Genomic DNA, 15183 nt, shown 5'->3' on the forward strand with positions numbered 1-15183 from the left:
TCATCAGTGACAGCTCTCATCTCTTCCTGGGGCCCCCAGCCAGCCTCTAATCCCTGAACTCTTAGGGCAGACAGCCTCCCTTCTAGCTCAGTGCTCTAATTCCTCAGGCCTCAGGGAAATTCCCAGGACTGGAACAGCTTCCAACCACCAAGCTTGTTGGTTCAGCTGCTACAAAAACTCAGATAAAGATAATCAGTGATCACAGCCCTATTGCCCTCGCTTGTCCCTTAAAATAATAAAGGCCTCTCTCAAGCTTCCCTTCCCATTTATTTTTTTCTGCAGAAGGATAACGCCCTTATCAAGTACCAGACATTCAGTGAAGGACCCGATTTAGAATCCCAGTGGGGCGAACCACGTTTTCTGCTGGGTGGAAGGTGGGGCGGGCGGCTGCCGTTCAGCCCACAGGACTCCCCATCAGGACACCATGTCTTTATTTGTTCAACATCTTGCAAACTCATCGCGTGATGCTCAGATCTCCCCAGCTCAGCTGGTGCCTTAGGCGGAGAGGACTCCTGCCTCGGAAAGTGAGCCCAGATGACTATGGCTCATGTCTCAAGACTCTGAGCTTCTAAGAGAGGAAGCAGGGCTTCAAGGAAGGGTAAAACACATGCTTCACAGCCTTCTACAGTTGCCATCTGAAGATAGAGCTGGAACTGGCTTCCTACAGCTCCCCTGACAAAACCCTTTCTTCTCCAACCTCAAAACCCAGCTTCAGACTTGAGTGTCCAGCCCAGCCATAGTAAAAAGCCCTTCTCCCCGGATTATGGAACTCTCAGTCTCTGAAAAGAAACCACCAGAGGTGCACGAGGTCCTCTGCCTTTAGGCCCTGCGTGTAAGAACTATGATGATAAAAATGCTCAAAACAGGGCAATAAGCCAACCCGTCTATTCTCCTTCACATCAAACTGTTTTCCTAGTCTATGTTTCTTTGGATTAAATTCTAAGTGTAAAACAGACATCTTATTAATTTGAGATGTCTGGTTTTTGTGATTAGCAGTAATCTTTTGATGTTTGCCTACATGGGGTTTTGGGGAGTTTTTGTGTTTTTTTGTTTTGTCTTTTCAGCAAACACGATTATGTATCCTGGCTCCTCCCTTACCTTCCCAGAGCATTTCCTCAAAGCTATCTGAGAGGCTGTCTCCCTGGCTATAGTCCTCAGTAAGGTGCCCAGATAAAATTTCATTCACTCCTAGGTCCTATTTTTGATTTGATACGTGACCTTCCCCAAGGCCAGGACCTTCCCCTGCTATACAACTAATATCCCTTGTCCCTTATTGGGATCACCCCAGGCCCAGGATTTGGAAGGAGATGACAGAAACTGGACCTTATTGCCACTGCCTGGACCAGGCAGGTGTCTCGCCCCAAACAGCCCCTATATCCCTCTGGACATTTAACCCCTTGAGAAACATGGTCCATCGTTAAAGTAAAATGCCCCTGTGGGGGAGGGGTGAATGGTTTAAGCCAGCTGTCACTTGAGGAAAAAAAAGTTCTCATACCCCAAAGACTGTCCTGTTGCCATGGCAGCAAGTAACCACCCCAAAGGGTTTTAAACCATTTAAGCAATGATAACTCATCTCCCTTTAATTGAACAATGACAGTTTGCCTCGGTGACCACTCTTCTGTAAGCCAGCCGATCAGCAACAGCCACACTTCCGTTCACCAACCAATCCCTAAACTCTCCCTTCTCTAAGCACGCCCATCACTGACCTTCACACCTCCCAGCACCACATAGAGGGTCACTTCCCTGCTCCACTCAAGGCGATTGCCCCACAGACAGTGCTGTATCTTCCTGAAGTAAGTCAGAGATTCAGCTTTTTGTTTCAGCTATTGAGAGGTGGTGTCTTCCATGGACACCCTCCACTCATATTCTGGAATATCACCTCTCTAGGAGTAATTTTTCCTCCCTTCTAGGGCTATTGCTAGTCTCTATGATGTCTTGGTTAATTAGAAAAAGACCAACCCTTCTTCTAGACGAGGCTCCAATGAGGATGGGATTTCAGATCCCTCAGCTGGGAAACTGAGCAGTCCACAGCCTGCACAACTGCACACTGCAACCTTGCTCATCCCTCATAACTGGTCAGTCAGTGAGTGCTGCCCATTCCACCTCCTAAATATATTTTTCAATCTGTCCTCTCCTCTTTGCTCCCACTGCCACTGCTTTGGTGTCAGACCTCATTGTTTCTTGCCTGTTGTAGTCTTTAACTGGCACCCACCTCTAGAGCAAACATGTTATGCTACCCCTAGTCTCTGTGCCTTTGCAGCTGCTGTTCCCTCGGCCTGGCCCATACCTCTAACTTTCCTTTCAGGTCAACTTCCAGTCGCTGTGCAGCTCCAATGTCACTGCAATGGACTGAATGTTTATGTCCTCCCAAAATTCATCTGTTGAAATCCTAACCCTCAATGTGATGGCAGTAGGAGGTGGAGGCTATAGGAGGTGATTAGGTCATGAGGGCTCATGGGATTAGAACCTTATAAAAGAAAGCCCACAGTGTTCCCTTGCCCTTTTTGCCATGTGAGGACACAGCAAAAAGACAGCAGTCTACGGATCAGGAAGTGGCCCTCACCTGACACTGAATCTGCCTGTACGGCTTCCCAGCCTCCAGAACTGTGAAAAACAAATTTCTGCTGTTTATAAGCCACCAAGTTTATGGTATTCTGTTATAGCAGCCCGAATAGACCAAGACTGTCACCTTTTACCTGAAAGCTGTCCCTGACTCTCCTCTGAGGCCTGCCCACACCCAGCCAGGCTCGGGGCTCCCGTCCTCCTGGGTGTACCTGGATGATGGCACTGATCATCACCACCATGTTTTTTTGCTGCCACCCCAACCAGCCTGTGAGTGCTGGACGTGAGAACTAGGCTACTTTCATCTCTTTGTAACCAGCTGGTCATAAGGAAAAGGACTTGAGAGAAAAGTAAGTTACAATTCCAACTCTACCATTTAATGCTATTGGGAACTTAAGCAAGTTACTTGACTTTCCACAGCTTTGGTTTCTCCATCTGTAAAATGTGGATAATGATGTGAAAGGAATATCAAAATGGAGTCAGTGTTGCTAAGACAGTGCTCTGAAATGGAGCTGGGAGGCCTTTGAGGAAGTGTGACTTACGCTTGTCTCGGCCTGGATAGAAATCTGACCTTCTGAGCACTTATTACCTTAATGCAGGCATCCAGGACATCTGCCCAATGTTCCAGAAACTCAAGATATTTATCAGACCCTTACCCTAAAACACTTGTGACAGCCTATCCCTTAAGGACAAACATTTCCTTTCTTGTGCCAGAGTGCAGCCTGTGGCTTTTGCCTTTAAAAGCCCCTGACTCCCTTCCCTGGAACACTCTTTAGGTTTCACCCAAATTTGTGTCTCCAGAATTGCAATTCTTAAGAACAAAATAAACTCTTATTTGCAGCCTTGTGTGTGTGTGTGTGTGTGTGTGTTTATTGTTGTTATTGTTGTTTGGTTGACAATAATAACACCTCCTGCACAGCCTGGTTGTGAGAACTCAGCAGGATCATGAGTGTAAGATGCTTCCGAAACTTCCTATTAAAATTCAGACCCCTGGGGCTTCCCTGGTGGCGCACTGGTTAAGAATCCGCCTGCCAATGCAGGGGACACGGGTTCGAGCCCTGGTCCGGGAATATCCCACATGCCGCGGAGCAACTAAGCCCGTGCGCCACAACTACTGAGCTTGTGCTCTAGAGCTCGTGAGCCACAACTACTGAAGCCCATGTGCCACAACTACTGAAGCCCGCGCACCTAGAGCCCATGCTCTGCAACAAGAGAAGCCACTGCAATGAGAAGCCGTGCAAAAAAAAAAAAAGAGTGGACCAAAATGGTCCCTGTCCTCAGGGGGTTCACAGTCAGTGGGAGGCAGAGAAGCAAAATGCAATTCTTTTTTTTTTTTAATTAATTAATTAATTAATTTATTTATTTATTTATTTTTGGCTGTGTTGGTTCTTCGTTGCTGCACGCGAGCTTTCTCTAGTTGCGGCGAGTGGGGGCTACTCTTCGTTGTGGTGCACAGGTTTCTCATTGCAGTGGCTTCTCTTGCTGCGGAGCACGGGCTCTAGGCATGCGGGCTTCAGTAGTTGTGGCTCGCAGGCTCTAGAGCTCAGGCTCAGTAGTTGTGACACACGGGCTTAGTTGCTTCGTGGCGTGTGGGATCTTCCCAGACCAGGAATCGAACCCGTGTCCCCTGCATTGGCAGGAGGGTTCTTAACCACTGCACCACCAGGGAAGTCCAAGATTGACTTTATGGGAATCAGGATGCCAGGTAGTGGTGATCACACTGTCTCTCCTTACCCAGACTCCCTTCTGCCAGCCATGGACACCTGCTGTCAGGTGGGAAGAAATGGTGGACTCCACCTTGGAGACAGTTCTCCCTTTGAGCAAGAGTGCATCTGCCATGCCCAGATACCGGTCCTCTCTACACCAGAAGGGAAACACACTTCCTCTTTAGTACACCCAGCCATTCACTCATGCCCCTGTGCCAGGCACGGTGCTAAGCATTTGGCACGTGTGATCTCATTTCAGCCTCCAAACAGCAGCCCCATTTTCAGATGAGGAAACTGTGGCTTAGAAAGTTCAACTGCCTGCCCGCAGGCCCACCTAGGATGTGGCTCCAAATGCAAGCTTGCCTAAGCCCAAAGCCTGGTTGTTGACATAGTTCCAGCAGTTAGGAAAATGCTCTGGAGCGGTTGCAACTCCACTGCCTGGGTCATGATGGGCTGCCCAGGGTGACAAAGCCCTTCTCCCCCCACCAGAGCTTGAGCCTTAAGTCAAACATCCAAACCATCACTTCCTCTTTGTTTAGGGCAAGAGGCTAAGCATCAACTTCCGTTTCCTCCTGCCTAGTGTCATAACAGATTACAGCCCCAATGACCTAAAAAAGGCCTTCCTGCTGGCCCTGGGCTCAGTGCTTTGGATGCAGAAGCCCTGTTCCTTCCACATGAGCCTCAAAGAGGCTTTTTTTTTTTTTTTAAGCAAAGATGGTCACCCCGAATTCCACGCTGGGAAGGAGGCACATGGTGACTTTCTTTCTTTTTAAGAGCTCCTGACTTATTTATTTATTTATTTATTTATTTATTTTGGCTGTGTTGGGTCTTCGTTTCTATGCGAGGGCTTTCTCTAGTTGTGGCAATCGGGGGCCACTCTTCATCGCGGTGCGCAGGCTTTTCACTGTCGCGGCCTCTCTTGTTGCGGGGCACACGCTCCAGACGCGCAGGCTCAGTAGTTGTGGCTCACGGGCCTAGTTGCTCCGCGGCATGTGGGATCTTCCCAGACCAGGGCTCGAACCCGTGTCCCCTGCATTGGCAGGCAGACTCTCAACCACTGCGCCACCAGGGAAGCCCTCAAAGAGGCTTTTAAGAGCAGTGGCTACAGGTGGTGCTCCTTGGCTAAGAGTTGGATCTCCCAGCTTTTGCCCATTGATTGCCTGTGTGACCTTAGGGGTGTCACTCAACTCCTTGGAACCATGTTTCCCCATCTGTGAAGTGAGGACACGTGCTCTGTCCTCCTCACTTAGATAGTAGCTGAGAAGCTGTTCTGTTACTGAAGAAGAGTGTTTTGGATTATAATAATGAGCTCACATTTATTGCCTTCTCATTATGTGCAAGGCAGTGTTAAGCACTTTTACATGTGTTATCTTATTTAGTTCTCATAAACCCTATGGGTAGGGTAGGCATTCTTATCTCCATTTTACAGATGAGGAAAACTGAGGCTCAGAGAGTAAGGCGACTTGCTCAAGGTCAGACAGCAAGTGGTAGTACTTGAATTCTAACCCTGAGGGTGTGACTGCAGGACCCATCCTACAAACGTGAGTGGTCCTTAGTAGCCATATATATGTGGCTAGTCGTGGAGATGGCTAATGCCTCTGGGTGGAAGACATTTCTGGAATTCAGGGTCGAGGTGGTTGTCCTTCACCAAAAAGGTGAACCCTGGGGTGCAGGGTGGGAAAGAGTGTGCTCAGGCCATCTGGATGCCTCTTGTCCCCTCTCCTGGCACCATATGTCTTCTTGAGGAGGCTCTGAGCAGATGCCTCAGGGTGGAGAGCCGGCAGGGAGGCTGTGGACCTCCAGTGCTCATTCTAGACTGATGGTTCATCCAGGGGCTGTATCCAGTCATGATGCAGACTCGGTTTGCAGGCCCGCAGTGTCTGCTGTCTAGGAAAAGGATAGGAAGGCTGCCACTACCCTGGGCCTCTTCATCTCCGCATCTGATTTGCAAAACCCCAGCCGCTCAGCCGTTGTTGCTGTTTGTAGCTGTCTCTGGCAGGGTTTTGGCTTTAACTGCTTGTTTGCAGAGCTCCCTCTGGTGGCAAAAGTGCACCATGGCACCCTTTACAAGGTATCACTAACAACATTTACGGAGCTGTATGCATTTTGACAAACATACCTTTCGCATTGAAACCACAGAGAGAGTAGCCCAGTGGGTTCAGTAGTATTATTACCACTTTACGGAATATGAAATGCAGACTCAGAGAGGTTAAATCCTTGCTCTGTGTCATGTGGAACGTAAGTCCAGGCTCAAACCCAACACTTACGTCTGTCTTCTCTCAAGTAACTGTCTCCACATCTAGGCCTCTGGTTGCGAGCACCGGCTTGCTTACAGTAGTTTCCAGACTTGGCTTCCTCTTCCTCCTCAGGCCACCAGTTCCTTTTTCTCAGACTTACAACCCAGCTCTCAGCCTGTGTCCCAGGAATGGGGCCCGATGGGAGGAGTTGGTGGTGACCCGTGCAGCTGAGTCAACGCTCAGCTGCCTTAGCTGCCTTTGCTGCAGTGGTGCTTTCTCACGTTAACAGTCTTGATGCTCCCTCTACTCTGTGTGCAAGGACGACTTTTTATTTTTAGTAAACCAATGAAGACTAATATATACACAGAAAAGTGCACAAATTATAAGTGTGCAGCTCAATGAGTTATCATGCAGTGAATACATCCATGTAAACTCCCTTCTGATAAAAAATTAGAATATTACCACTGTGCCCACTCTCAGCTGTTACCACCATGAAAAGTGCTATCCTGACTTCTAATGCTGTAGATTAGTTATGGCTGGTTTCGAGCTTCAGGGGAGCCAGGGTGGCTGGTGAGGCCCCCGGTTCATAGCTAGTGCCTTCTTGCTTTGTCTTCACATGGTGGAAAGGGCTAGGCATCTCTTTCATAAGGCACCAATTCCTTTCATGAGGGTCCACCCTCACGACTTAAACACCTCTCAAAACTCCACCTCCTAATACCATCATCTATGGGGGTTAGGATTTTAACATTTGAATTTGGGGGGGACGCAAACTGTCATTTCATCATTTTGTAACAAGGGGGAAAATTCACACTGTATCAAGTGAAGGAAGCAGAATGCAAAATCTTTGTCAGCTTCTGGTTCATTTACAAAATTGACTCATTGAAGTGTCTTACTCAGTGGGAGCTAAAAAAAAATGTTTGTAAAATGAATGTTTAAAGCCTAATCAGCCAAAAGCCCCAGGATCAAGCCTTAGTCTGACAAAATCATATTTACTGACTTGAATTGAGGGAGGGAATTCTGGAGGAATCTTGGAATGCTGCTCTGCAAGAGAGGGGAGGGAAGCTCTTATGTAAAGTTTGGGCTCTGGCTAAAGGATTCTGGGGAGGGTCTCAGGGGAGTGGGAATCAGTTCTGGATTGCTTTCTGGTTCTGAAATGGAATTAGGAGAAGAGGATATTAAGTAGGTGGGATTGAGTGCTGTCATGAGGCAAGGGTGGTTTAGCAAGTGGGTATCCACAGTAATAAATGAAAATAGCTAAGCGGGTTTAGACCATCACTGCCTGCTTTTTTCTTTTTCCAGCCCAAACCAGTTTTCACTCCTCAGATCTGGCCAGGTCTTAACTCTTTTTTTTTTTTTTAATTGAAGTATAGCTGATTTACAATGTTGTGCCAATCTTTCAAAGTGATTCAGTTATACACATATATACATTTTTTTAAAATTAATTAATTAATTAATTAATTTGCGTTAGGTCTCCGTTGCTGCACGCGGGCTTTCTCTAGTTGCAGCGAGCGGGGGCTACTCTTTGTTGCGGAGCACGGGCTCTAGGCACGCAGCCTTCAGTAGCTGTGTCACACGGGCTCAGTAGTTGTGGCTCACAGGCTCTAGAGCACAGTCTCAGTAGTTGTGGCGCATGGGCTTAGTTGCTCTGCGGCATGTGGGATCTTCCCGGACCAGGGCTCGAACCCGTGTCCCCTGCATTGGCAGGTGGATTCTTAACCGCTGTGCCACCAAGAAGTCCCCCTTTTTGTTAAATATTCTTTTCCATTATGGTTTTTCCCAAGAGATTCGATATAGTTCCCTGTGCTACTCAGTAGGATTAACTCTTTCAAATAAATTTGTTTCTACGCCTAAGTTTTGAAATTAGATTTTTTAAAATAATATAAATGTACGTTTGATTTTTAACCTGCAAAGGAATTCCAGTTTTATAAGACTCACTCCTGGGTGGGATAAGAAAGGTGGGAGGGAGACGCAAGAGGGAGGAGATATGGGGATATATGTACATGTATAGCTGATTCACTTTATTATAAAGCAGAAACTAACACACCATTGTAAAGTAATTATACTCCAATAAAGATGTAAAAAAAAAAAAAAAAAAAAGACACTCCTGTGGCCAAGAACCCTAGCCCTGGAGTAAGAGCCCCAGCGGCTCCCTAACACCAGAACTTCTTCCCTAGGAACTGATCTCCTCGGAGCCCCTCCCAGATCGGAGCCTGGAGAATACGTGAACCGGATGTTGACTCTTTTGCCATGGTAACGGACGTGAATACGGAAGTTACGCCAGAGGAACAGGAAGTGGAGCGGGCTGCGAACCCACGTGGGTCCTGCGTGTGTTTCTAGGTCCTTGGAACCCGGTCCTTTAAACTCACCCCCGGCTTAGTAGACATGGGTCGTTCGGGGAAGTTGCCCTCCGGGGTCTCGGCCAAGTTGAAACGCTGGAAGAAAGGCCACAGCAGCGACAGCAACCCGGCCATCTCCCGCCACCGCCAGGCCGCCCGCAGCCGCTTCTTCAGCCGGCCCTCAGGTAGCAGGGTCGCGACCCAGGCGCAGCCGGCGGCGGGGTTCTGGGCGGGCCTGGGTCTCAATGGATTTGAGCCTCTCTGCAGGCTCTGGGGCCCAAGCATCGGACCTTTCGTCTCCTAAAATGTCCGATCTGGAGCCTGTTGTAAAGGTCCACCCTCCCCATTTAAGAGATGCAGAAACCGACTCCACAGGAGGGAGATGACTTGGCTAGAGTACCACGAGTATCAGTCAGTACTCACGCCTATAGTTAACCGTGGTGGCGCTTTACAAAGCGCTTTCACCCTCATCTCTTTCCCAGGCCCCTCACTGTAGCCCCCAGCCGACTCCCACCGGCGAAACTTTTACCTGGAGGGTTCCCTTTCTGAATCTGATAAGTTCTAGGTGTACAGTGGACTGCTGAGGCAGACCGCGTTCAGAATTTAGCCTCTCTGGTTGGGGGCCTGGACTCCGCCTGTTTGTTTCCTAGGGGTAGTTCTTGTTCTCTTAGCCAAAAGGAGGTTCGGGTAGAAGTGGGGGCCTTACCCTTTGCCTCCGGTTCTCAGGAAAGAGCGACTTGACAGTTGATGCGGTAAAGTTGCATAATGAGCTGCAGTCAGGATCCCTGCGTCTGGGTAAAAGCGAAGCCCCTGAGACTGCCATGGAAGAGGAAGAGGTGGCTCCAGCTCTCACCGAGAAGTCCTCGGGCACCTTCCTGAGCGGCCTCTCCGACTGCACAAACGTCACCTTCAGCAAAGTGCAGCGCTTCTGGGAGTCCAGCTCGGCTGCCCACAAGGAGGTAGGGGGGACTCTCAGGACAGCCGGAGGCTAGTGAGGGGAGGCCAGCTGACTGCTGTCCGGTGACAACAGGTGGAATCTCTGGATGATGTGTCACCCCTCCTACCCTTTGTGTCTGCTGCTTATTACCTCTCCTAGGGCAGGTTGCACTTTCTGCTTTTTCTAAGAACATCTTCCTGGCTCAAGTGTAAAGTCCCTCAGGGTATTTTCCTGACAGTTTTCAAATGTCCAAAACATTTTTTGCAAACATTTATCTCTTCAACTATACCTAACACAGGCCTTTTTATATATTGATAGAATGTTTTCAGGAAGCATTTGTTGAGTAAATGAATACTGAATAACAGTGGTTAAAAAATGTTTTATCCAACAAGACCTAAATATTATTTACTTCTTTTAGTTTATAAATTATATATATATATATATTTTTTTCATTGTTTAAATGAAAAATGTCAAAACTATAAATGATAACAAAGTGAGGTGAGTAGAATAAAATATGAAAGTTGTTCTCCCAGCTTAACTCCTTTGTGGTAGTTACTGTTAACAGTAACAGTACTTTTCTAGACCAGCGCTGTTGAAAAGAAATATAATGTAAGCCACATACATAATTTAAAATTTTCTAGTAGCTATGTTAAATAAAAGTAAAAAAGATGCAAGTGAAATTAACCTTAATTATATATCTCATTTATCCTGGTATACCCAAAATATTGTTGTTTCAACTTATAATCAATATTTTTAAAAGTGAGGTGTTTATTGCATTATTTTTATCGTACTAAGTCTTCAAAATCTAGTCTGACACCTCCATTTGGAGGCTAAATCTTCATTGGCAATACTTGATTTGTATTTAAAGTTCATAAAACTTCAGTTGCAAAAGCAGATTCATATACCCAAGTAGTTCTAAATCTGTTTCCCAATAACTGGATAAAGTATTTGTTTTTAAATATAAATAATTAAAAAAATTTTAAGATGCAGTTCCTCAGTCATACTAGCCACATCTCAAGTGCTCAGTGGCCTCTTGTCAAATTACTGTTCTAGACTTTTTTACCCACATTTTGTTTAGGTTTACTGAAATGCCATTATATTTTATATATACTATTCTACAACTTTTTTCACCACTGATCAGTGTTTCTAAGTTAATCTATGTAGTTGTTCACCATTCTTTTCAATAGTTACATAGTGTTTGAATTTGTCATTATTATATAGTAAGAGTACATTATTAATCCCTTGTTGATGGCTGCTTTATTGTTCCAACTGGTTGTAGCAGTGAACACTTGTGCTTGAATGTTTACACATTTGTGCAGGTGTTTCCATATATAAGGGGTAGAGCCTTAGAGGTGGGTTTTGGGCAGATGTGTGAGTTTTCCTGTTGCCAGGCCCCGTGTGTGTTCCCCTGGCTCTGGATACTGCTCATCTTGTCTGCTCTGGGCTTTGTCAGGAGAATAATCTGTGAAGGAGGAAGGAGAAGAGGCTACCCTGCGGTGGGGTTTGATTGGAAATAGATGTCATAGGTACCTTCTCCCTCATGTGCAGATCTGTGCTGTCTTGGCTGCTGTCACCGAGGTGATACGCTCCCAGGGTGGGAAGGAGACAGAGACTGAGTACTTTGCTGCCCTGGTGAGTGGGTGTGACTTGCAGGTGGGCGGGCTTTCGGAGTAGCAGGTTATTCAGGCTATAAGGAGAAGGCAGGGGCCCCTGCATGCGGGGGTAGAGAAGGACAACCTTAAACAGGTGAAAGCGCTTCAGTTATTCTCAGGTGGCTTGGTAAGCCTGGTGGGATTTGCTACATTATTCTTGTAAAACAAAATCCACTACTCTCTTTTATTTTTTTCCCCTAATCCATGACACTGAGTTACACCCAGGGGATTCTCTAGTAAAATTGTTTTCAAAGTGTAGTCTGGGGGTTCCCAAGACCCTTTTGGGGGTTGGTTAAGTCAAAATTATTTCCATAATAATGCTAAACCATCATTTACCTTTTTCACTCCCATTCTCTCATGACCGTACCCTGGAGTTTTCCAGAAGTTACGTGATGTCTGATGACATTTTGACAGCTCCTGGAATTGTGCTTGCATATTTGTGTGTTTTAAAAAATTCTCAGTTTTAATTTTTAATATGATAAATATCAATAGATATAACTTTTGTAAACAGAATCTCTCTGGGGAAATCCTCAATACTTTTTAAGGGTGTAAAAGTGTGAGAACCACTACCTTGGAACAGGGGCCGGCAAACTATATAGCCCATGGGCATCATCTGACTCGTGGCCTGTTTTTGTATAGCCCTAGGGCTGGGAATGGTTTTTACATTTTTACAAGATAGTTAAAATACACAAAGAAGAATACGCAGCAGAGACCATATGTGGCCTGCAAAGTCTAAAGTATTTACTATCTGGCTGTTCACAGAAAAAGCTTTCTAACCTCTGCTCTAGACTAATGATGTAGATTATAGATTAGATAGCACTATATGGTTTTCATAATGTGTCAGGCAGTGTTCTAAATGTCTGATGTATATTAATTCAATTAAACCTCACAACAACTTATGACCCCTATTTTACAAATGAGAAACCGAGTCACAGAAAAGTTAAGTTGCTAGTCCAAAGTCACAGTGGTGGAGCTGGGATTTGAACCTCTGGCACCAGCGTTCTTGGTCATAACCGTCCTGCTGGGCACATGGTGCCCCCATACCCCATTTGCCCAGCGTGACACATTTCCCACTCACACCCCATGGTCTGGCCTCAGATGACAACAATGGAAGCGGTGGAGTCCGCGGAGTCTCTGGCCGCTGTTGCTTACCTGCTGAACCTCGTCCTGAAGCGGTGAGTCCTGGCTCCTTGTAGGGGGAAGAAGGGAGTGGGGGTGGAAGGGAGGAAGAGGATCAGGGAATTATTAAAAGGAACAAAAAGATGCTAAGTATCAGGTGGCATTCTACTGGCTCAGGCTCCAGGGTGGCCTGGGATGTTACGGGACAGAGTGTGAGTGCTGGTGCCCGGGCAGGGGCAGCCCTGTGCAGCGAGCGAGGCAGGAGGGACAGGGTGGAGTGCTGAGCCACGATGTCTGGGCATCTGCAGCCGGGGGGCAGGTGGGAAGAGGACTTGGGGGAGTTTATAAGGGCCCATCTGGTGGGTAGTGGAGAGCGGGTGGTGGAGAAGGTGGGGCAGGCAGGGAGCTCAGGTGCCACGGAAACACACTGAACCGGGCGTCAGGAAGGGTGGGCTCGCTGAGTGACTGGGCCAGCGCTGCCCCGCTCTGTCCAGCTTCTCCTCCAGACCCGCTGCTCTCGGAGGCCCCTCTGGTCTTCTGACCTTCTTTCTTCTCTCCCTGCAGCGTGCCCAGCCCTGTGCTCATTAAGAAGTTCTCTGATACCTCCAAAGCCTTCATGGATATCATGTCAGCCCAGGCCAGCAGTGGCTCCACCTCTGCCCTCCGATGGGTCAGTGTTTGGGTCTCGGTGTCCCCCTGCCGTCTTCCAGAGCCCATCTGATTTGGCTACAGCTTGGACACTCCCTGGGAGGGGTATAGGCACTCTGTGGGCCCTCAGAAAGCCCTTTGGCATTTTCTGGGGTTGCTGAGAAGCCGGGCTCTTTCCCACCTGGGTGAAGCGGGTGGAGCTGAGAGACTGCCTCTCCTCTGAAGGTCCTCTCCTGCCTGGCCACCCTTCTGCGGAAGCAGGACCTGGAGGCCTGGAGCTACCCCGTGACCCTGCAGGTGTACCATGGGCTGCTGAGCTTCACTGTGCACACCAAGCCCAAGGTGAGGCCGTGGGGCACCAGGACGTGGGAGGGGGCAGCCACTCTAGTAACCGGGCTGGGCCTGGCCTGCTGAGTGGACTGGGGAGCTCGCCCTGAGCGCTGGGCTCTTGTCCGGAGGTTCTCCTCCTGCCTGAAGCCCTACCTGCTAGCTCCTCCTACAGGAGGGAGGGTCACGGTCAGGCCCATTTGAGTCTCTGCTGCCTCGTTGGTCAGTGATGTGTTTAGTTACAGTGGCAGGAGAGGGGGCTGGAGGGGGGCTTTGGAGTCACACAGACTGAGTTGAATACTGGACTCACTGGTTGTGCTGTGACCTTGAGCAAGTTACTTAACCTCTCTGAGTCTTGGTTTTTAAGCTGTAAAATAGGGATGATAATAACGACTTTGCTGCAAGGTCACGGCGACACTCTGGTGTTCCCCACAGGCCTGGCGCAGGTCCTGGCTTGTCGTAGGTGCCCAGTAAGTTGTGCTTGGCCACTCTGCTTCCTTCTGAAATTTAGGGCGGGGAACGTGTAACAGTCATAAGAGTCACTCCCTGTGCTAAGCGCTCTGATCCCAGGCAGGCATGCCTCCTTCCCTGTGTATCCCTGCGGTGGTTCCCTCACTTGCTTCAGGTCTCTGCTGAAATGTCATGTCACTGAAGTGACACTTTCCTGATCGCCGTATAAAAAGTAACAGCCCCTGTTTTATTGTCTGCAAAGTACTTTTACCTTCTGGTGTACATTTCTTTATTTCCTACCTCCCAATGAGTTGTTGGTTCACTGCTGAACTGGTGGACACTCCATATTGCTGGATGATTGCATGAATGAAGGAATCCGTGTTGTAAAGATGAGACACTGAAGCTCAGAGACTAAGTGGTCTGGTCTGCTCAAGGCCATTTGGTGAGTTAGCAGGAGAGAATGGAAAGTGAGGTCTGTCTTACTCGGCAGCCCGGGAGTCCACACACACGCAGCCCCAGGCGTGGCCTTGGCCCTGTAGGAGGTGTGCGATCGATGCTCGCTGCTGGTGGTCATGAGAACCACACACACTGCTGGTTGAACACTGACCCGGCCCTGTCCCCCTTCCTTGCCCCTCAGATCCGGAAGGCTGCCCAGCATGGAGTGTGCTCCGTCATCAAGGGCAGTGAATTCATGTTTGGTGAAAAGGCCCCTGCCCATCACCCTGCTGCCATGTCCACCGCCAAGTTCTGCATCCAGGAGATCGAGAAGTCTGGAGGTGGGGAAGCGCAATTGAGAGTGGGTGGCGGGGGACAGGGCCTGCTGCAGAGAGTGGGCTGGAGTCTCAGCTGCCCTCTGTCCACCAGGCTCCAAGGAGGCCACCACCACGCTGCACATGCTGACCCTGCTGAAGGACCTGCTGCCCTGCTTCCCGGACGGCCTGGTGAAGAGCTGCAGTGAGACTCTCCTCCGGGTCATGACCTTGAGCCACGCGGTGAGCTCGGGCCCCAGCGCGTGGGGGCGCGCCGAGGAGGAGGGAGGGCAGAGCTTCAGACCCCAGGCCCGTGGTGCTGGCACTCGGGAAACTCACCGTTCAGGCCAAAAGCAGGGGCTGGGATCTCCCGGCCCCCCGCGCTGCTCTTAGCTACACCCGGGGACAGCATCGCATCCCCGGTGTTGGACACACTGGGCATCTTCAGTTGGGAGATGAG

At 48.6% G+C, this 15183-nt stretch overlaps 1 protein-coding gene across 2 annotated transcripts in view; it reads left to right on the top strand.

Annotated features, from left to right (window-relative positions):
- The first annotated feature begins 8772 nt into the window (after positions 1-8772).
- The window catches only part of RRP12 (ribosomal RNA processing 12 homolog), a 28007-nt gene continuing 21596 nt past the window's right edge, over positions 8773-15183 (top strand). Inside the window, exons 1-8 of one of the 2 annotated variants that reach the window (XM_082423078.1) lie at positions 8774-9026; positions 9568-9800; positions 11327-11410; positions 12529-12605; positions 13114-13219; positions 13423-13539; positions 14612-14750; positions 14839-14966. In XM_082423078.1, coding sequence (XP_082279204.1) covers positions 8888-9026; positions 9568-9800; positions 11327-11410; positions 12529-12605; positions 13114-13219; positions 13423-13539; positions 14612-14750; positions 14839-14966 — 1023 coding nt within the window. In that variant the 5' untranslated portion in view covers positions 8774-8887. Of the gene's footprint in view, positions 9027-9567; positions 9801-11326; positions 11411-12528; positions 12606-13113; positions 13220-13422; positions 13540-14611; positions 14751-14838; positions 14967-15183 lie in introns of both variants that reach the window. The other variant, XM_082423079.1, reaches the window with a different exon arrangement.

The sequence above is a fragment of the Balaenoptera physalus genome (assembly GCF_965194825.1).
Source record: "Balaenoptera physalus genome assembly, chromosome: 14".
Taxonomy (NCBI): Eukaryota; Metazoa; Chordata; class Mammalia; order Artiodactyla; family Balaenopteridae; genus Balaenoptera; species Balaenoptera physalus.